The sequence below is a fragment of the Malaclemys terrapin genome, chromosome 2, assembly GCF_027887155.1.
Source record: "Malaclemys terrapin pileata isolate rMalTer1 chromosome 2, rMalTer1.hap1, whole genome shotgun sequence".
NCBI classification, from domain to species: Eukaryota; Metazoa; Chordata; order Testudines; family Emydidae; genus Malaclemys; species Malaclemys terrapin.
The window spans coordinates 90377891-90394223 of NC_071506.1; the positions used below are offsets into that span (position 1 = coordinate 90377891).

Sequence of the window (16333 nt, forward strand, 5' to 3'; positions counted from 1 at the left end):
CCACCTTCCTGTAAAGTGCTATGAACTAAAGACAAAAGAGGAAATCCTAACCCCACTAAAAAGTCAGTGGGCATTTTGCCATTGATTTTAAATGGAACTAGGATTTTACACCAGGTTCCTTCCTGGAATGTGATAAAAGGCTTCTTTAAGCTTCTTTCCCAATCTTATACTGCAGCAGATTGGAGTTTAACATTTTTTTGCCTGTCACTGGTGTGATCCTTAAAAATTGTTACAGAGGTCTTCACACCTGGTTGTTAATGATGCAGCCAAGCCAACCAAACACAGCTTACCCATAAATTACCAAATTAATTTACAAATGCTACTTTGTGGTGTGAAAAGGAGTGAACACAATGTGAGCATACATGAACGTTCCCAAGAGACCAAGAAAGTCTTCTTGGGGTCTGGGCAATGTAGGAGACAGTTTAGATGGAGTCAGGTAAAATAATTCAAATGAGGGTGTTCAAAGATGCATTTAGAGCTTGTCATCAGAGGAAAGCAGAAAATGCTTGGAAAAATCCTGCTGCTGAGTCAGGAGATAAATGGAGACTTGCAATTTCAGAGAAAGGGATATTATCTCTCTAGGAGGTTTTTTTTCCTTAACTGTTTTCCTTTAAGCACTTTAGGATTTGAAGATCTTATTTCACTTTTATAATAGTTACTTCATGGCACAACATACATTTTCCCATAAATAAAACCCAGCCGTTTGTAAGACACTTTACAACAGAAAAGAAATATGGGAAGATTGAGGAGTAAGATATAGGATGGAAAGACTAATGCACTCTCTTTAGGCTGGGGGTTGATTAGAGTTAGAACAGCTGAAGGTTAAAACAAAACAAAACAAAAAAAAACAACAATTTGGTGGGACAATACCTTCCTAAAACACAAAATCTGCACTCTCTCCCTGATTGCTTACCGTCTTGTTACAACAAGTAACCAAATTTACTATTTCTGCTAAAGCAATTACTAAATCTTGGCTCTGCTATGGTTCCAGTACAAGTTGCCATCTTGTTTTAATGGCAGTCTTACAGAAACACAGCTCTGAATACTGTAAGACTCTACCACCTGAAGTCTCATTCTTTTACTAACACCGGGGAATTACACATTTTACTCCTATTCACACTATCTGGAGGTACCTATGTAAATCTATTGCACATCCATGAGACACTCCTCAAAAGTGTATGTTGTTCAGTCATCTAGTAGCACTGCAAAGAAATAGCAACTCAGTTTAGGTCCCATGTTTAATCTCTTGCTACTGAGCTTGCAGGTGGCTGGAGACCTCTCAAAGTGCTTTATTAAGGAGATCACAGTATCATTATCCCCTTTTTACACATTTGGAAACTGAGGCAGTGAGGTACAGTGATCTGTCCAAGGTCACCCAGCAGTCCAGTGGCAGAGCCATGAACAGAACTCAAGTCTCCTGAACTCTTATCCACTAGGCCACACAGCCTTCCTCCTTAGATGAGAATGATTTGGACAGCTACATACAGACTCCATTGTATAGGTTCCTTTAAGGGAAAGGAAGTTAACAATGGAGCTGGGAAAAGAGCTATTAGATACACTTTTTCATATAAACAGTGAAAAGTTTATCATCCATCTCAAACTGATCCAAAGGTAAATAAGTACTTCCTTCATCTACTATTCCTGATGAAGTGGCTAACTATTGTGTTTACTATGGTGATAGGCAACTTAAAAAAGTACCTTAAATAGATCTGGCATCCTTAAGACTGTCACAGTTCATAAAATGTTATCAAATAGTTGACAATATTCATCTATATTCTATAGCTAATGCTTTCAATTACTTTTGAAACAAGTTTTTCACAAAAAGTTCAATCAGTTTTAAGTTGCCTTCAATGTGCCATTATTGATGGGTGATAGATTTTATTATTATTACACGGAATAAAACTAAAAAAAAAAAAAATGAGACACAAAATACCACATTTCACATTTAATGGAATGTCAGAACTTTAACAAAACTAGAGCTTCAGACAGTAGCTGAAGTCTTAATACAACTTCCATTAATCAGTTTAACAATTTGCCTCTAAGTCTAGGACTAGCAAACAGCTTTATAAAAAAACAAAAACAAAAAACAAGCCTTTTAAAGCTTTTTTAAATAAGGAAACTGCAAAAACAAAAAATAAATAAATAAAAGGAATGCAGCGTACAGAGTAGAAACTGAAAAGTGCTTCATTAGAACCCTAGCTGCTCATATCAAAAGTCTCAATCTTGAAATGTGGGGAATGGACGCACTGTGCACAAATTATCCTATACATTAAGTTCCAAAATCAATTTTTTTTTTTGGTCAAATAAATTTGTACAAACTAAGCTTTTAAAAGTACAGTTAGCTACAAAAAGTAAGATTAAATATGCAGTTATAAAATATATTTATCCTGGGTCATAAGAATATAAAATGTTGATGCCTATGTCAATAGTACATTACACATTACACACATTTAAGGATAACTTCTTTGCATTAATAATGTAAATGATACCACACTGTTTATTGCTTATGTCAGGCATGTAAATTAAAACCCAGATAGCCGCGATAGTTAAATTTTCATGGCTCAGGGTCTATCTATCTAGATTCAGTGGAATACCATTTTTAAAAGTATATAAATACAGTTACACAAAGTTTGTACCTGTTTATTTAACAAACGAACAACTTTATTCTGGGTAGCAATTTGCCATTTGGTTTCAGAAGTACCTGCTGTGAAAGTCCTGAGATGCTGACTGATCAGTTTACATCACTCATCTAGTTTGTGTCTAAACGACTGCACCGATTTTAGGTGTAAGGAGTTTGCTGCTGAAAGTCAAACTCCCTAATGATTGACTTGCAGCAAGATTAGCTGCTACCATAGACAGGCTCACAGTGCAAGTAAGTTTTTACTTACAAGGAATGTTCTTGAAAATACAGTTTCCAGCAAGAATAAGCTCCAACTAAAATGACTGTACCAAACCCAATCTTAGTGAGAATAGGTTTCCAATATAACCACCTTTTTCTTTTTCTTTCAGTCTCACTTAGCTTCTGTTTCATCTGATGCACCTTCTGGGCTGTGTAAGCTTTTCTATCCTCTCGCAGCCGTTTCCGAACAGTACTAAAAGAGAGAAAAAACTAAGTTGTTGAATAGAAGTAATTCCTCAAGAGATTAGGAGAAAGCCCCTCAACCCAACCCAACCCACAGAATAGTTAACCAATTTGTGCCGTTTAGGACTAAAACGATGAAGGAGGGAATGTCGATGAGAATGGTCTTTACTCTGTGCTACTCTAATTACCTGAACAGTTTCATTAAATACCCGCGCTGTTTTAACATTATTAAGGTTCCAAGCCAAACATCAGGAACTTAGGAAACACCAGAGTTACAACCTTAATTCTGCTCCCTCTTGCCTACGCATGATAATCTTAATGGCATAATCACATTTTCCCCTGCACAGAACTCTGGCTTCATTCAGTGACTGAGGTTTTTCTGTATTTTGTATGTATATGTATTTTTCTATATTAAATATATAGAATGTACAAAAAAGCACATGTTGAGGGTAACTTCACTGAAGAGGTTACTCAGCCTCTCTTTCTTGATTGTTGCCTGCAACCCTCCTATCCACACACACAAAACCCTCATGAGTTTAGTGGTACTTTCAATCTGGGCTGGCTGGCACATCTGAGGCTGCAGGCTAAAACCAGAGTGACGCTTTCCCTCAGACTGATAACCCACACACTTTCCAGTAAGGACACAGGCTAAATCACTTGATGCCAATAGTCCACCACTGCCTTCCCACAATTCCCCAGGTACTTAAAACAACAAACAAGTTCTCCCACAACTCACTGGCAAAGATCAGAGCAGCTCAGTTTATTGTAACAGAAAGAACCATGCGACATGGTCTTAGCAATACACAATGCCGAGTGCAGAACCAGTGAGGATACAGTAACTCAAGTAGGACTTTGTTCTGTGGCTGCTCACACCAGAAGTAAGCTAACCAGGGTGCTCAACCTCAGGTTTTGATCACCTGAGTTAACAAGGCTACAGTGAAAACACACCCACACACAACTTGTACCTTCAATCCATAGGAGGTTGGCTATTGATAATGGGAAGTTGGTACAAAGATTGAGGATAAAATATGGCCCCTGTGTAGTCCAGTTTGCAGAGGTATGGAGCACCAACAGCTCCCACTCACTACAGTTGGGCCTATCAGTGTGTACTACTTCTGAAACTCGTACCATAAACGTTTCTTTAGAAAAGTTAGCATTGCATTTTCCACTGTGGTGAAAAACTGATGTGACGTACTTGTAGGACCACTACTATTTCAGCACTTTGCAAGCCAAGCTGTCATCTGATTTGTGCATCTGATTGTGATATCATGCGATGAAACCTCCAGGAATACATCCAATCAAAACTGGCAACCCTATGGCAAAACTGCTGTTTGTACTGACATAGGAAAACCTCTCCCCATAAATTAAACAAGCTATCCTGATATAAATGCAATTTTGCTAGTATAGCTGTATCTACACTAGAAACGTCTGCCAGTACAGACACACTGGTTAGGGGATCACACATTTTCACACCCTTGGGCAACACTGCTATTCTGGCAGAAGTCTGTATCTTGTATGTTGCTACAAGAGCTACAATGGCACACCTGCAGTGCTACAACTATGCTGCTGTAGCACTTGTACCATAGACACTTAAGCCTATGTTACAGCTAAAACTCAGGTCAACCTAGCTACATCACCCAAGGCTGTGAAACATTTCACACCCTGTATGAAGTAGTTAGGTTATCCTAACCACTTCCATCAACCTAGCTACTGCCTCTCAGGTCTACATTAAACCCTTACTACAGTGACAGAAGGATTTTCTCTCATTGCCATAGTAAATCTACTCTCTCCCCCCCCACCCCCCCGAGAGGTGGTAGCTAGGTTAGCAGTGACCCAACTGCATCTATAGCATGGGTTACCTTGACCTAACTACTTCACACAGGTGTGTGAAATTTCTCACAGCCTAGAGCAATGTGACTATGTCGACCTAAGTTTCAAGTCAAGACCAGGCCTTACACAGCCTTTTTATCTGAAAGTTTGAAGCCTTAACGAACAGTAAGCTCCAAAGTTAGCAACTCAATGAGATGGACGGAGTAGTTCAGCCCTTTCAACTGTTGTTCTAGAGCAGTGGTTCCCAAAACTTTAACAGCCCGCAAACCCCTTTCTCTAAATTGTGAAATCTCGTGAACCCCCTCCTAAAAATTAGTATTTCCAGGGTTTCAAATTTAAATTTCCTCAGTGTGATGGATGCGCTTGCTTTGATCTGCATAGCTCTTTGAAGTCCGGAACCTTTGGAGAAAGATAAAGTCTCAGGTCTGGTTCAGCATCAAGTCTGTTTCTGTATTTCGTTTTCAGATGTGCATACAAGGAAAATGCTTTCTTGCACAAGTATGTTGTTAAAAATGGTAACAAAACTGCAGCAGCTTTTTCTGTCAGAAGGGGGTACTCGTTTCTTAAACTCAGCCAAAAGTTGATCAATGACAGATTTCTGAAACACCTTTTCAGTTCTTAATCACAGGGGATCTCAATCAATTTCTCTTTTTCCTCCATGTTCAATATCTGTGTTGAGAAAGTGGTATCATCAAAAGGGTTGCGAATCCGGTCATTATCACCTGATACAGCTGGAAAGTAATCCCTGAAAGCTGTGCAAAGTCCTTTTAGGTGTGCAGTTATATTGGTTTTAGTGCACTGATCCAACTGAAGTTTATGTTCTGCCAGGAAGTCATTAAGATTGGAAAACAATCAAACTGAGTGTTTCAGTAAACAACTTTCCCAGAACTGCAACTTCTTTATCATAGATTCAACTCGGTCTTGCACATTGAAAACTGTTATATTGAGACCCTGAAGAGATAAATTTAGGTCATTAATTCTTGAGAAAATATCTGCTAAATAAGCTAGGCTCTGGAGCCTGACATCATTTTCCACACAGCTGGCAGGGTGGAAAGGGTGGCTGTTGAAAACAAACTAGGATTTCCATTCTAAGCTCAAACAAGCACACCAGGATTTTGCCCCGTGAGAGCCATCTAACTTCAGTATGGGTCAACAGACAATTGTGTATACTACCCATTTCTTCACAAAGTACGTGAAATATTCTGGAATTTGTTGGCCGTGATTTTATTAAAATCACCATTTTCACTGCATTGTGCAGCACTTCCTGCAGTCCTTCAGGCACGCGTTCTGTTGCGAGGGCTTGTCTATGGATGCTGCAATGAGTCCAAGAGACTTTTGATGCAACCTCTTTTGTTCGAGCTACAAATCCAGGATACCTCCCAGTCATTGATGTGGCCCCATCAGTGCAAATGCCTAGGCAACGAGACCAATCTATTTCGTTTTCTTGAAAATATGCATTAGTCAGATTGAAGATATCTTCTCCAGTTGTACGTTCTTCCAATGGTCGGCAAAACAACAAGTCTTCTTCAACCAGACCTTCATTCACATAATGTACAAACAGTAGCAAAATAGCTAGATTAGCTACATCAGTTGATTCATCCAACTGTATAGCATAATATGGACTATTTTTCACTCTGTACAATTATGGTCTCTACGTTATTTGACGTCATTAATTCTTCTTGACAACGTATTATTGGACAAAGGTACCTTGTCAATCCTTTTTGCAGCCTTTTCTCCAAGCATGCAATGAACTATGTCTTTTATACATGGACCAATCAAGCTCTCTGCTATAGTATGGGCTTCTGATGCTTTTGCTACTCAGTAGCTCACGTGGTATGATACTTCAAGTGCATTTTCATTATCAGTACTTGCTTTGGATATAAAACTGGTAATGTCACTTTTCCTCTCAGCTAATTTTCGCTTGAAAAAAAAATCAACAGGCTTGTCGAGTTGTACAGGATGCCTAGTTTCTAAATGGCACCGAAGTAGAGAAGGTTTGAGGCAGCTGTTTGCTAGATCACCACCACAAATCACACAGTGGTTTTGGACATTCTTGATCACCAATGCATGCAAAGCCATATTTTATATAATCATCGTCATATTTTCTTTTCTTTGTAAGTGACTTTCCAGGACCATCATGATCATTAGACGTAGATTTTCCACAGTGTGGACTTGAGGAAACACTAGCTGATTCTTGCGTCTTTACACTTTCCTTTTTCAGCCACTTATCCATTGAACTTGTGTACAAAAAGTTCTAATAAAAACACCGAGAGACTGCTAACAACCAACAAACTAGAAAATGAGAAGCTTCACTCAAATCTCACTGAAGCAAAACAGCACTCCAGAGAGAATGACAATTACAGAGGCACCTTAACACTGCTACACTGGCTACAACGTGCTTCTGGCTGGTTTGGCTTCCAAACAGCTTTCCTTCCGCCACAAGGTTCTCTCCCTAGGAGAGTGTCCTGCGAGGGACAAATTAGCTTGGACCACCCCCCACATACAGCACTGCTCCTGCTCACTCTGCCCTCCATGCCAACTTCCCCTGTCTGACAAGGACAGGAGTCCGAGCTGCCACCTGCAGGTCTGGGGGTCTCAGCTGCCACCCTGCCCACCACAGGGCTCAGGCTACTGGCCCCATGCCAGGGCCTGGGCTGCTGGATCCATACTCCCTCGGGCTCCTGCTGCTGGACCCCATTGACCACCCCGGTCAACTGAGCTTGAGCTGCAGGTCCCGCTGACCACTGGGGCTCAGGCTGCTGGTCCCAACTGCCCGGCCCCACTCTCCCTGAGGCTTGGGGCTGCCAGCCCCCGCGGAGCGCTGGGGTTCGGGCTGCCGGCTCCCCCACTGACAGGGGGCAGGGCTCGACCTTCCGGCCCCAACTGCCCGACCCCGCTCTCCCTGGGACTCGGGCTGCCAGCCCCACCGGAGCGCTGGGGTTCGGGCTGCTGGCTGCCCCACTGACGGGGGTCAGGGCTCTAGCTGCCAGCCCCAACTGCCCGGCCCCGCTCTCCCTGGGACTCAGGCTGCCGGCTCCCCTGCTGACAGGGACAGGGCTCGGGCTGCTGGCCCCAACTTCACAGCCTTGCTCTCCCGGGGGCTCTGGTTATCTGTCCTGCAACTGGGTCGCACCTGCTGCCTCCAATGCTGGGGTCCTCTGGCCGCCATTAATGAATTTTTTCTTGCGAACCCCCTTTAACGTTCTGCGAACCCCAGTTTGGGAACCACTGTTCTAGAGTGTTTGCAGAATGACACTTTAAACCTTGTGCTGTAAGCCTTTCCGGTCCCAGAAACCTTGTTATTTTCTCTTTTCTTCTTAAAACCTACTTATTCCCTGTTCAGTACTTTTAAATAAGTGAAGTGATATCAAAGATTGAATAAAATCATGTCTAACACAACCCTCTCAGTTTTGTTGGGAGTCTCCCAGAAGCGGGCTCTATCTCCCTGAGGCTACTGAAGTCAAACTGGGAGCCGCCAGAGGTAAGCACTGCCTGGCCGGAGCCTGCACCCATCATTCTCTGCCTCAACCCTGAGCCCCCTGCCAGAGCCAGCACCCCAAACCCTCTTCCACACCCCAATCCCTTGCCCCAGGCCTGATCCCTCTCCTAAACCCAAACTCCTTCCCAGAGTCTGCACCCTCTCCTCCACCCCAACCCCCTAGCCCAGTCCTAAGCCCCTTCCAGCATGCAAACTCCCTCCCAGAGCTTGCACCCTGCACCCACTCCTGCACCCTAACCCTCTGCCCCAAGCTCAACCCTGATTAGACAGTTGGCAACCCCACTCCAGGATAAGAAGACTTGTATTAAAAAACAAAAACAAAAACAAAACAAAAACACACCAAGTAATTTTTCATGTTGCTTACCTTTCAGTGTTTCCATCCATAGTATCTTGTACTTTAGTGGACAGTTCAGTATTTGTTTTCTCCCCCATTTGCTCCTGTTTTTCTAAGCCCACACTGTTCCCATTGTACTTCTCCATATTTATTCTGGTTGGGTGTGGAGGAGACTGCTCAGAACTTGGTGCTTGGTCCTCCTTAGAAAGTTCCTTCCACCGTTTCTAAGAGAGTGAGAAAACAAATTTTTGAATAAAGAAGTCTTCCACAGAATGATCATATAAATAAAAATGTAAATTAAAATTTGTATAAAAACTAATTTCTAGATAACAAAGATGTAAGCCACACAGTGATGCCTTTATTTACACTGAATAGAGAACAAGTACACCCATCAGTCTTAGCTTCAGTTAACACTAAAACCAAGACTAATTTGGGGGAAATTCGGTTGTTAGAAAACAACTAGAAGGTCAAGTATACAGCATAGAAATCTGTCCAGGATTAACAAAAATCTGCAAGTGAAAGTTATGGCTGTAAACTCATGGCAATGAAAAAGGTAAGGCTCTTGGGCATGACAGAATACTTGCAGAGATCTAGAAAAGTGGATCTGATTAAACAGATAACCATTGCCTTCTCTGTAATACCTAAGAGCAAAAAACAATACTACAACAATTAAAAAATGCTAAATCATTATTCAAATATTAAAAGTGACAGTGGTGTAACTAGGAATTTTACTGTTTGCAAGAGACAAAATATTGACAAGAGTTCTTCACAAGAGATATCAGATGTGAAAAGTGTTTTTTGATTAAACAGTCTCTGATATGAACTTTGCTGCTCTACAACTCCATGTAAATCCAAAACTTTTTGTTATCAGCCACCTTCGTCATAAACCTGTGGAAAATCCAGAGAACTGGATAAAATGTCCAAGATGACCTGACAGCTAGAAGAAAGTACAGCTGGACACGTCCATATGAATACACAGTCCCTTTGGAATTTCCAATAGTTTTAAACAAGGATACTTATTTTTTGGAATTCCTTGTAGCAATGTTTAATGAACTGGTATTTCCCTCAGGAAAACGAGAGAGAGAGAGAGAGAGAGAGGGACTCTCTCTCTCTCTGAAGTAGGAGTCCTTCTTAGAAAACTACATATTGCAATCAGCATTCATCGTCCCCTCTGAGGAAATCCTGCAGAGTATGAAGTGATTAGAAAATTAACTGTGTATTGGTAATGTTGCTATGGATTGTTGCCTAATGAGCTCAAAAGTGGATACTAAATGACTCCAGGAAAGCTAAGATTCCATTTAAACAAGTGTTTACCTAGCTACCTGTGTTTTATTTGCAGAGATAGAGCTCAAAATGCTAACAGTTTGCCTGGGAGTCTTGTCATTGGAAAAAGGAGAATTTATCCACCAAGAGTGAAGTTATTATTCAGGCAAACTTTTACTAAATTGAGATACATAAGTGACAGTCACCAGTTAGAAACTTATATTAAAACAATTTCCCCCTCCTTCCCAAAAACCACAGCTTGAGAACACTGTGGATGTCAAAAATTGAGTTTATTGGATTTGATGGTGGAAATGCTTCCCTGCTCCACTGCCCCACTCCCTGAAAAGGTCAGCTGCTAGCCCCACTTCTAAAGCCTCAAAAAGTGCTCACATCCTGTGGACCTGACGTGATATGCAGGTGGTGAGCTGGCACAGTGCTTAAATATTTAAAGAAAATACAGTTACAGGTGATAGTATAGTCTTATATAAACATCGCAAGACAGGGACAAGGAAGGTGCCAGCAGATTAAAGGGGGAAAGCATTTTATTAAGTAAAGTTCACCAACCCACATCATGCATCTTCAGCAGGGTTTGAAACCTGAACCTTCAGCATTGCAGCACAGACTGCTACCACTTAAGCCACAGGACTAACTACATTAGCAGGCAGCAGGAAGCAGCTAGCACCATGTGCTGAATCCAGGAGATGGTCATGGGGAGTATGGCACCCAGGTTCTTCAACCCACATCCCCAAAAGACCCTGCCCTGCATGGAGCCTGTAGGGGATTGGAGAGGAGATGGGATAATAAAATAATAATAATAATAATAATAATTAATGGAGATATCCCATCTCCTAGAACTGGAAGGGACCCTGAAAGGTCATGGAGTCCAGCCCCCTGCCTTCACTAGCAGGACCAAGTACTGATTTTTTGCCCCAGATCCCTAAGCGGCCCCCTCAAGGATTGAACTCAACCCTGGGTTTAGCAGGCCAATGCTCAAACCACTGAGCTATCCCTCCCCCCATGCTGAGGCCATGTGCCAATTCTTCCCCACCCTTCCCTCACTACTCTGGCAGCTTCCAGTACACTTTGTAAATACCCATGTGCTGTGTTGGCATCAGCAATCTCTTTACAATGTTCATGCCAGTTTCCCTGAGGGTCACAAGCAAGCGAAGGGAAATAGGAATTGAACAGTTCATTTTTCAGCCAAACTTAAATGGAATTTCATGGGAAGAAGAAAAAGCACTTCTCTAGCCAAAGGATTTTCTCCCTAGTGAATTTCAAAGGCCTGCTGTAAACAGAAATGTTAGAGCTTTCCAGAAAAAGAGTCAGGCAACTACACAGAGAGATTGAGACCAGCTTCCCCTATACTCATATTTACTGGAAGAATGCTTACACAGTAAGCTGTGTAATTAGATCTACGTGGGCAGCCCCTTGAGACTTCAGCATTACAAGTTTTGAGCATAAGACCTCAAAAACTGGAGATGTTAACATAAGAGGAGTGGAGTTTGTCTTCACCTTTGCTAAGACTATGTCTGCACCACCACTTATGTCGGTATAACTTATACTGCTCAGGGGTTTGCCACCCCGAGAGCAACATAAGTTACGTCAACCTAAAGGTTGACATTGACAGTGCTAGGTCAGCAGGAGAGCTTCTCGCGCCGACATAGCTACCACTGCCTGCTGGGGGTGGATTAATGAAGTCGATGGAAGAGCTCTCTCCTGTCATCTTAGAGCAGCTACACGAGAGAACTTACAGCGGCACAGGTATAAACTCTTTTGTGTAGCCATAGCCTAAGTTATTTCTCTCTAGTCCCAGAAAGGCAGTCTACACTAAAATGTTAAAGGTTTCTGTATGTACTGTTACAAGTAATACCTAACCTGATTAGGGAAAAGTTCTCTAATCCTTTCCATTTTACATTTTCAGTTTAATGTACGCATGTGACAGCACTTTGTAAATAACCAGTTTCACTGTTGATGGAACATGCCCTACCCAGCAACATCAAAGCTGAAACTGAAACTAAATGGACAGGCAGCAAGCAGGTGCATGCATAAAAGAACTAGGAAGAAACAGCCTGAGCACACATTCAGTGCTGTTACTCTTAAGCCTACCCAGAGATCCTTCTAAATAAACGAGAAGGGGGAAAAAAAAATAAAAAAAAAATCCATTGATCTTTTTTCAGAAGACACCAAAAATCCAAACACATTTCATGCTTGGCTATTTAAAGGCGTTTTAAATAAGATTTCTGGATGTCAATTAAAACAATTCAAATTGACACTGGGTTTCACCTGCATTCCAATTTAAAAAACAAAATCTTTAACAGAAGAAGAAAATCAAAATTTACCATTTGATAAGTTATACATCAAACCAAAGTATATCTGTATAGGATAAAATCAATGTCCATATTTCTATTCTATTGTGCAAGTAACTTAAATCCCTCACATACAATAAATCAAGTAACAATTTCCTCCCATGCTATAGTGCTAAACAAACATTTTTAAATAAATTGTGAAGAGCAGCAAGGAAAATTCAAATTAAAGCGGATATCTTCGTTTACTCAAAAGTTCATGAAGTTCTTAAATGCAAATGGGATCAATTATGTACCAGCATACTTTGCAATCACATTGAAACATGTCAAGGATGTGATATCACATCCTTAACATTTAATTTTTACCTTTTCCTCTTAGAACATTCCATTCATTCCAAGACTGACAGAAAAACATTCAATACTTGTTAAGAATAGTACACTTTTCAAAAGTCTTGGCTCCCACATCTTAGGAAAAATGGAAGTAAGTCGTATACAACTGATAACCAGAAATAATTTAAAAAAATACTAATATCCAATAGTTATTCTAAATTTTGAAAGCTAGAGACTAATATAGAATAAAATCTTGAGATTAAAAAAAAATTACACAAAAATATTCTCCAAAAGTTACATAAAGCTTACTCCAAAATTCACACATCATTTCAAAAGAAGATGGTAAAAAGCATGTATTGCTGCCAAAAGTTATTCTGAGAAATTGATACAATAGTCCATACATTTCTCAGGGCCTCAGGAAATGCACATGCTAAAAAGGAGGAATTTATATGTCGGAAGAAAAAAAAAAAAAGTCTCAGACTATTCAGTAATTTGATTGTGACATTACTGAAATGTGAGGTATGGCCTTTGGTATACAAAGCAGCAAGATGTTCAGGAAGTAAACTCCAAGTTCTGCCAAAAGGAGTAGCAGTCATTTACTGCAGGCTGCTAAGAGCGTTTCTTGGCTAAAATCATTAATGGTGTAAACAGTTAAGTATAGTCATAATGCTAGTCGTAAAGCTGTGTCAGAATACAACCACCTAGTTCTTACATAGCTTAAGTGTGTACCTTGCACTTATTTGGTGTTTAGTGGTTGTGTAAAATTATTTATTTACACACAAGGACAGAATGCGCGTAGGATGGAAACATTTGACAAGACAGTTAGCAAGAGCATAGCTGTAATAAACATGCTTTAAGTTATCTACATTTCCATCCACAACTTTTCCATTAAATACCCAATCGATGAAAGCTACATTGAATTTGGCATCCTATTTCTGAAAGCGAAGTAGGTTTGTCAAGTTAATTTACACTTGTCTACAGTATGTTGTTTTTTCAGCAAGAGAAAAAAAAAAAAACGAACAACATGATGTACCCTACAAAAAAAAAAAAAAAAGAGTTCTGTGTCTCCTTGACAAGACATCCTTGAGTGGTTGAAGCTATTGTAAGCGTTATTACCGGAAGGCACATTGAAAACAAAGTTTAGAACTAGTGACTTGTAAAACCTGAACCTTATGAACTGCATTAAATAAACCCAATTAAGCTCATCTAGCTGGTTATACTGACTATAGCTGGTTAATGAAATAACAGTAAGAAAAATGTTACCTGATAGCAAACTTTAACCTTCAGCAGCAGAGTATTTTATTAACAGACAAAGTACAGGTAATTCAGGGAGAAAAGATCCTTGTTCAATTTCACTTGGAGAAATGACCTTTCTTTTGTTTTTTTTAAAAAGCTGAAGATACTGATTTAACCTTCCTTATGTTAGTATAGAGTATGTCTGCCATATATCACAGAGCAGGGTACTAACACATAGGGTTAAAAATTTAGCTGAGACAGGAATCTGTTTAGGTATAATCAAGACACCCTTCAATGCTTGATTAAGAGAAGTTTATCTGCTTAACCAATGCAGAAATGACATGTTTTAAAATAACTAAGAGAACATCAAATTGAATCACCCATTGATATTATAAACATTGCAAATTTGGATTTTTATAGTAGAGTCAGTTTATTCTAAACATTTACCTGTATAGTTGAATCCCCCATGATAAATTTTGCTCCTTCTATTACAGCCATATATGAGAATCTTAGCTGGTCAGGCGTCTGAATAAGTCCCATGCGATACTTTCTCATATCCAATAATACTTGCTTAATGTCCACAGAAGAAGGGTCTTTTTTTTCCATCTGTTAAAAAAAAAAAAAAAAAGTCTGGTTAATTATACTAAGAGTTTTGACCTAATCTGTGAAAGTGGGACAACTGTTCTTTAAAAAGAACCAAAAAATAAGGAAAATTTTTAACAGATATTTGAGTCACACAATTTCTACTGAATATATACATCCACCCTTTTTACCACATTTCTGTTACAACTGTATGAGAAACTAACATCTGAAACTGATTTCTAAGTTTATTTCTCAAGAGAAAAATCACTTAAAATACTTTTATATAACACAAAAAGGTATGTTAAAATACAACTGGAGGTTAGTTGAAATCACAAACGCCAATATGCTAGTAATAATTAAAGCCCTGAGTCTTAATACACTTCTATGTGCCTAACTTTACTCATGAATGTGTTTACTTTGCAGGATTGGGGCACAGTAGTTCTGAGTACTACAACTTGGTGCTTAGTTAAAAAGACAGACACATTCAATAGGATGATGGGATAATGTTGGCAGAAGAATGAGTCGACCAAACCATTTGCAAATTTGGGGCATAACACAGACTGGCTAATACCATTATAAACATACTTTGAAAAACAGTGCAGTATGTATTACTTGCTATATGTCCAGTAACTGAACTAATGATTATGTCCTATTAAAAGTAATTTCCCCCAAAAAGAATCAGAAACACTAATCTGATAGATATACAATGTTTTGCAATAGCAATAGTGGCTTTTCTTTCAGCGTGTTTAGCTTTATATAAACACTTCAGATTTAATTTAATTTTTTTTTAAGTTACAGGAATACTAGAACCACCAAAAAACTCAACAAGCTTCATTCTGTTGCACTATTTTTCTATTTATACTGCTGTTTCCTTCAAGTTTTGTAAAATTAGAAAGCAAATTCCACTTCTAGACAGACTTTGATCAAACAAGTTTCAGATAACAGTGAAGAGCTAAGGGCAAAGTTACAAATCTCTGAAAATAAGGTCTATAAAAAACTAAGGCACATTAAGATCACCAGTTTGAAAACAAGTCTCTATTGTGAAGAGCTTCTACTCATCCCACATTTGTGGAAAAATTATACATTTTCATACATTTATTTAAGCCATCAGAATAAGTGTCAGAGAAACAAAGTAGCTTCCACAGGGTCTTCATTTACCTTCACAAATGTGTGGCTTATTTACAGGTATCTGATTTGTAAAGAATGTTCATTAAAAAACTCAAATATAAACCAAAAGCCACCACAGAAACACTTACCAGGACAAGACAGGTGTCTACTAATGAAAATGTGCCAGAGCGTCCTATCCCTGCACTACAGTGAATTACGGCAGGTCCATGTTCAGGACTCAGCGAACCAGATTCTCTGACTTTAAACAAGAAGTTGAGGAATGAAGCTGGGGACTCAGGGACTCCAAAATCTGGCCACGTAGTATAGTGATAATGAGATATCATCCTGGATTCACCACTCTAAAAACGAAAAAAAAAAATATAAAAAATAAAAAATTAAAAAAAAAAAAAAAAAAATGAACAAAAAGGGTACCTCTGCTTTTGGATAATTATTTTTTTGAGACTCGTCCATCAGTCTAGGCCAAGAGCTACTCAATATTTTAAACCTCTCCGTCAGGTTGACACAAACTGCTTGCTTAAAATTTGCAACCTTAGATTGTTCCCAACAAAAAGTTGGCACTATGACACTTCTTCAAGCACTACGTCATTATTTGTGACCAACACCTTAGTTATATTTTGTTTTTCATTTTAAAAGCCACACTAAGGTATCTACTGGGATCCATTCCCACACACACTAACATTACTAAAATTCTAACATTAGTACTTTTCCCCTAAAATTTCCCTCTAACTACTACTAGTGCAGCTCAA

The 16333-nt window shown here is 39.5% G+C and overlaps 2 protein-coding genes across 5 annotated transcripts in view; one reads left to right on the forward strand and one right to left on the reverse strand.

Moving 5' to 3' along the window:
• PSMG2 (proteasome assembly chaperone 2) overlaps positions 1–16333 on the forward strand; it is a 45920-nt gene that overhangs the window by 26704 nt on the left and 2883 nt on the right. The window lies entirely within an intron of this gene.
• The window catches only part of PTPN2 (protein tyrosine phosphatase non-receptor type 2), a 56478-nt gene that overhangs the window by 2090 nt on the left and 38055 nt on the right, over positions 1–16333 (reverse strand). The window contains exons 6-9 of one of the 4 annotated variants that reach the window (XM_054016749.1): positions 15716–15925; positions 14325–14483; positions 8776–8969; positions 2991–3092 (exon numbers count right to left, since the gene is read on the reverse strand). In XM_054016749.1, the coding sequence (XP_053872724.1) occupies positions 2991–3092; positions 8776–8969; positions 14325–14483; positions 15716–15925 (665 nt within the window). Of the gene's footprint in view, positions 1–2884; positions 3093–8775; positions 8970–14324; positions 14484–15715; positions 15926–16333 lie in introns of those variants that run through there. The other 3 variants (XM_054016747.1, XM_054016748.1, XM_054016750.1) reach the window with 3 other exon arrangements.